We start from the raw sequence: 5,786 nt of genomic DNA on the forward strand, positions 1-5,786 counted from the left end.
TCTGAAGTTGGACCTATTGGATGTGGCTTATGGTAGAGAAATTACATTTCAAATCCCTGGCAACAACTCTGGTGGTTTAATCAGCTTCTTGATATGCCACACTTGTCCGTTGGATGGATTCTCAGAGAAGGAGAAATGCTCACTGACAGTAAACACATTTGTGCAAACAAATTGTGGAGAAAAGCTTTTTATGCATATGGGAAAAATCTATGATCTTTTATTTCAGTTCATGAAACCAACACTTTACATTTATATTTTTGTTCAGTGTAATAACACATTAACATGACCTAGGCTGCATTTACACAGGCAGCCCAATTATTGGTAAGAGCCAACCTGATTGGTCAAAAGACAAATTAGTAGAAGATCAGAATTGGGCTGCAAGTGTAAACGCAGCTCTAGTGCAGTGTTTCCTAACACCAGTCCTTGAGTATCCACAACAGCACACATTTTGTTGTAGCCACAGACAAGTAAACCTAATCAAGCCCTCAATGAGCTGAATCAGCCAAGTTTGTCCAGGGCAATAAACATGAGTGCTGTTGTGGGTACTCAGACTGGTGTTGGTAAACACAAATAACCAGCTCATCAAGCTTTGATTATTTTGGCCACTAGAGGCCTCTATCATTATCTATGATACCCATCAACATTAATGAAAAAGGACTGAGGTGGTAACCAAGAAATTTTCCTGACGGATGTAAGTCATTTCCCAGACAAGCACAAGACAGAATCACAAACATCAAGTATTGCTGTTTGAGATTTGAAGAACTTTTATTTAACAACTTAATAAACCTTTTCACAGAAGTTAAGCTGCTTTTAAATTGTATTTTTTCAGCTTCTCTCGTTAGATTGGATGTTTAATCGGTGCAGGAACCAATGCGGTCTTAACATGCACCAGGGTTGAGGACAAATACAGGTGTTTTTTCTATTTGTATCACACCACTGTATTAGCGCAGCTGATAACGCTCACCGACAATCACTTTCATATTATACACAATGTTGTCATGTTTGAATTTTTATATATAGAAAGAAAAACAAAAGTAAAAACCTACAAAAAGAAAAATCAAGCGGTAAAAATCAAGCACAGATACATACAAACCTAAAAATGTGATTGTGTCCTGGGTCCTTTCAGGATCTCCCTTCCTTAACTCACACCTCACAGTCCAGAGGTGGAGGCCAAAACTGCATTTTATGGTTAGTTTAAATTAATTATTGTAAATACTATGAAAAAAATGCAAGTTACACACCAAGCAAAGGAGAAATGACCTTTTTCCATCTTATCTGACGTTGCCACAAGGAAAGTGAGGGATGCGTGATGGGAAGACGGGGGACGGGTGCAACACGTACATTTTCCTCTGAGCCAGATGCTACTGGTGGGCACACTGCACTCCAGGGCCGTGGTGGCCTCCTTCATCATCTGAGCTGTCGTTGTAGGCCTCACGTCGTCCTCCAGACGAGCCCTGGCTGACGTCGTAGTCCTGCAGGTCCACCTCCTCCGCGTCCCCAGACACTATGGGAGCCTCGGCACGTGTTGGTAGCAAGTCCTCCAGCTCCTGGGGTTTACAGAGGGCCACAGTTTTTAAAATGTTATGCCTAGTTAGCAAAGCCAGCATGCAGATATCACTACAAAGCACTTATTTTAAAAATCTAACACTTGTGTGGTACCTCAGCTCTTAAATACCATCATCATCAAACAATGCTCAACATAACCAGTATGGTCTGGGTCAAAATCCTAATCTCGTTATGAATGATCAAATTGTGTCCTTCAATCCCATAATAGAACAGGCACTGTGACAGAAAAGGACACAAGAAATGACTTACATTGAGTTTATCGGGGCTGATCCAGTTGTTGTCTGGGAACTGCACATCAAATTTAATATACAGGTCTCCTTTTTCAAATGGATTACGGTACTGTGGCATCCCCTCGCCTCGCACAACTCTGACCGAGCCTGTAAAATAAACATTGCATCATAGAAACATTACTTTCACATACTGCATTGATTAATAGTCACATGCTGTGGTCTCATCTACAATATGTAAAACCAGTACAAAGATCAAAATCTTACCTGGCTCAATGACTTTGCCAGCCGCGTACTTGACTACAATCTGTCTGCCATCTAAGTGTTTCAACGTAAACTGGAATCCACAAAGTGCTTCAACAAGGCCAATCTTATGGGTCATGTGCAGGTCATGGGCCTCTCTTTTGTATGTCTGTTGGCATGAGAAAACAGGCAGTGTCTCAATATAGTAATAGAGAGGTTGTTTTAGGCCAATTTAAAATGACCAACATTTGCTGGAAATGTTACAAAGTATACCCGAGGACTAACCGATACTGCTGGCTGATTGTACATAATGAATATAAGATAATAGCCACAGGAAGCTGTGCATATACATCCTGTCAGAGTATTGTCTCCCCTTCCCATTGACTCCCCTGTACTGGCCTATTCTCCACATGAGAGGCTGGTGCCATCAACATGTGTCTGTTCTCCAATCTTCAGAGGAGTGAGAGTCTGGAGGTGACACAATGGAGTGGAAATGTTAGGACTCTAGGATTAGGAACGATGTGCCACTCGTGACTATAACTAATACCAAGTTATGCCAGACATGCAGGGGGCTCAGAGGGTGGGAGGCCAGTACTGGAAACTGGATTACAGCATGTTCACATTGGCCTAGCAGCATTGTGCCGTCACTGCAATCTGCTCCCAAAAGATCCCAGTAAAGAGTGCTGGAGGACCCAACTCAGCCAGCTGGCTGCTTTTGGTCAACCAGCTGCCATTCAACCTTATCCATCTATACTACTCAAGTGCTCATAGAAATTAGACATAACAGCTGAGTAATAACACATTTACACACCAATGTTTCACCTTCACTAATATGTTTCTACATTGTAATATTTCCTTTAGTCAACAAGAGACGTAGTCTTAAGGAGTGGGGACCATGGTGTCCAGAGCACAGCAGTTAATCTACCTCATGCTCTTTCTCTTGCAGGACAAGGACAATGTCTCCTGGCTCAACCCCAGGTGCCTGGTCAGCTTCCCCTCCGAAGGTGATCTTCTGCCCATGCTTCATGCCTTTGTCGACATGGACCTCCAGGATTTTCACCTCCTTACTAACCTTCTTGCCCTCGCACTTTTTACAGCGGTCTTTCTCGTTGATCACCTCACCTATGGGTATAACCATAGAAGTTTAGGAGTCTGAGGGGGCAAAGCCTTTTCATGCATCGCTGGGTACTACAAGTTTATGGTTTCTAAACTGTTGCTTACCTTCTCCATTACAATCAGTACAAACGGACTGCATCTGTTGGACCATCCCAGGAGCCAACTGTCTGATCATGATGCGCATACCACGCCCCCTGCAGGCCACACACTTCTGAACTGCGCCAGTCTTCCCACCCTGGCTGTTGAGAAGAAGTTATAACTTTTTGTCTTACACCAACAAACCTACATGAGCAACATGTAAGATGCAGTAATTGCCAGGCAGATAAAGCAAGACCTGAACACTGCTTCATGTGGGCTAGAGAAGTAATTTTGAGGGAAAATTGTTGCAGATACAAATGGAAGAATGTGGAAACACTTACCCATTACAAGTGCCACAAAGAACATTCTTGCTCAGCTGCAGTTTAGTTGTTTTTCCATTGTACAGGTCTTCAAGTGAAACTCTTAAAAAAACAATGAGCATAATTGGAGACAGTAGCAAGGTCATAGAAACCACTGACAGACAATGTAGTCAGAATATTATAATTTTTTTGATTATCACTCAATAGATCTGTGACACCAATCTATAGAGTAAGCTTACTTGAGTGGGTGAACCATGTCCTCTCCTCTTCGTCTACCACCATTTCGGCTGCGCCCCTGTCCGCCCATGAAGCCAAAAAGTCCACCGCCGAAGATGTGTGAAAAGATGTCATCCATTCCCCCACCACCTCCACCTCCTTCCCGCAGTCCCTGCTCCCCATAGCGATCATACAGCTCCTTCTTCTCTGGATTAGTCAACACTTCATACGCAAAACTGATCTCCTTGAACTGTTTGAAGGAGACAGGGGGACATTAAGTTCTATGACATCTACAGATATTTGTTCACATTTATGTAGCTACTCAGAAGTGTAAGGAATGGTTGAATCCCTCCCCCCAAATAAATCTTCATGCAATTTCAATACCTTGTCGCCAGCATTTGGGTTTTTGTCGGGGTGATATTCCTTTGCTAGCTTCCGGTATGACTGAAAGAAAAGACAAAACACATAAGCTCAAGGCACTGGTTTCGATTATTTATGCTAGTCAACATTAGCCAATGAGTTGTATAACCACCACCCTTTCCACGTTATCCCCGTAGTAGCCATCAGTGAAATATTGACAGGAATCGGACGTTCCTTTTTACAGTAAGGTTAGTTAGCCTCCCTAAATTAGCTAACTAGTAAATTGAGCCTGAAACTGCGGAAGAAAGCTAACGGTAGCAATTGTCTCATAATGACTTAAGTTAGCGACTGGCTAAACAATTAAAATAAATGACAAAATCAATATTAACCAGCGATCCATCAGAATTTCCCCAACAAAATCAACCCAAAAATCTCTGACCTGAAGATTTGGCCCCAAAATTCCATTACTGTGAATTAAACTGTTAACACGTGAGTTAACGTCGTAGGCTAGCCGGCTAAATAACGCAACTAGCCAGCTAACTAGTTAGGCGGCACACTACGTTAGCTAACATTAAAAGATCAAACCGGGGTAACCTTGATATTGTACCTTATCTATAGCAACCTGGTATGAGGCGGCTCGGTCGCATCGTATCTGTTATCAGCAGACAGACGCACGAGAGTTAGCTAGCTAACGTTACTAGCTAACCATTGTCTTAACTAGTTAGCAACCACCAGTCTGGAAAAACGTAAACAAAACAACTGCTAATCCAATGCTATCAAACGCGTTGATACAGTAGTGGTTTAATATGTAACAATTTATTGTGTATTATGCGGACTATAAACAAAAATACAAGCGATAGTGTTAAAGTCCTCGCTACCAACCGCATGCTAACTTTTACAAAAATATATAACGTTACTCGAAAGCGTTCGTTATACGCGAGATGCCATCATTGAAACAGAACGCTAGCGCCAACAAGCGCAAAGTACTAACACCTAAATACTTTGCGCCAAAGACAGAGGTAATTATCTAAAACATTGAGGTAGATAAATGGTTGTACAATGTGTATCCCGTACTATCATTTTCTGATTGACGCTAACGTTAGTTGGCTAGGAACATCGCTAGTTTGACTAGCTAGCTAGCTCTGACTAACGTTTCTAGGCCAGACTAGCTTTTAGCCAGAAAAACCTGTTTCTACCAACAATTCAAACCCCACAGCACCTAGATTTAATTTGACTAGATACAATCAACGTTACCTTTTTCAACTCATTTTCAGTGGCAGTGGGGGACACCCCTAGGATGTCATATAATTTAGTATCGACAACGTTCGCCATGATGGAGCTAAGGGTAAGGACCTTCTGTACGAGAAGTGAAAAGAGAAAGAAGAAGAGCCGGTCGAAAACGTCATACGTTGCGTCAATTTGAACCTTTCTCCTGGCTTTAAAAAAGGGTGCATCTCAATTACATTTGACTTCCTTATTTTCACCTCATCTATTTTCTCCTCTCTATTATACATGTGAAATTGATTCAGGTATTTTACATTGCTCACCAGTTTAGTGACATTGTGTCTGTTTTTGTCATCTTATCACACACCAAGCTAATTCCCCTCTAAGATGAAACTTTGACAAACTCACAAACACACACATGCATTTATACACACAC

General features: G+C 41.9%; 1 protein-coding gene across 1 annotated transcript; it reads right to left on the bottom strand.

The window, feature by feature from the left end:
• Positions 1 to 740: 740 nt before the first annotated feature.
• LOC110526273 (dnaJ homolog subfamily A member 2) lies at positions 741 to 5,537 on the bottom strand. The gene is made up of 9 exons (XM_021607088.2): positions 5,381 to 5,537; positions 4,151 to 4,210; positions 3,790 to 4,016; positions 3,572 to 3,652; positions 3,258 to 3,391; positions 2,962 to 3,158; positions 2,061 to 2,205; positions 1,816 to 1,943; positions 741 to 1,547 (listed from the first exon to the last, which is right to left on the bottom strand). The coding sequence occupies exons 1-9, from the start codon at positions 5,456 to 5,458 to the stop codon at positions 1,362 to 1,364; spliced, it is 1,236 nt and encodes a 411-aa protein (XP_021462763.1). The 5' UTR covers positions 5,459 to 5,537; the 3' UTR covers positions 741 to 1,361.
• Between the last annotated feature and the right edge of the window lie 249 nt (positions 5,538 to 5,786).

Source organism: Oncorhynchus mykiss, chromosome 6 (genome assembly GCF_013265735.2).
Source record: "Oncorhynchus mykiss isolate Arlee chromosome 6, USDA_OmykA_1.1, whole genome shotgun sequence".
Taxonomy (NCBI): domain Eukaryota; kingdom Metazoa; phylum Chordata; class Actinopteri; order Salmoniformes; family Salmonidae; genus Oncorhynchus; species Oncorhynchus mykiss.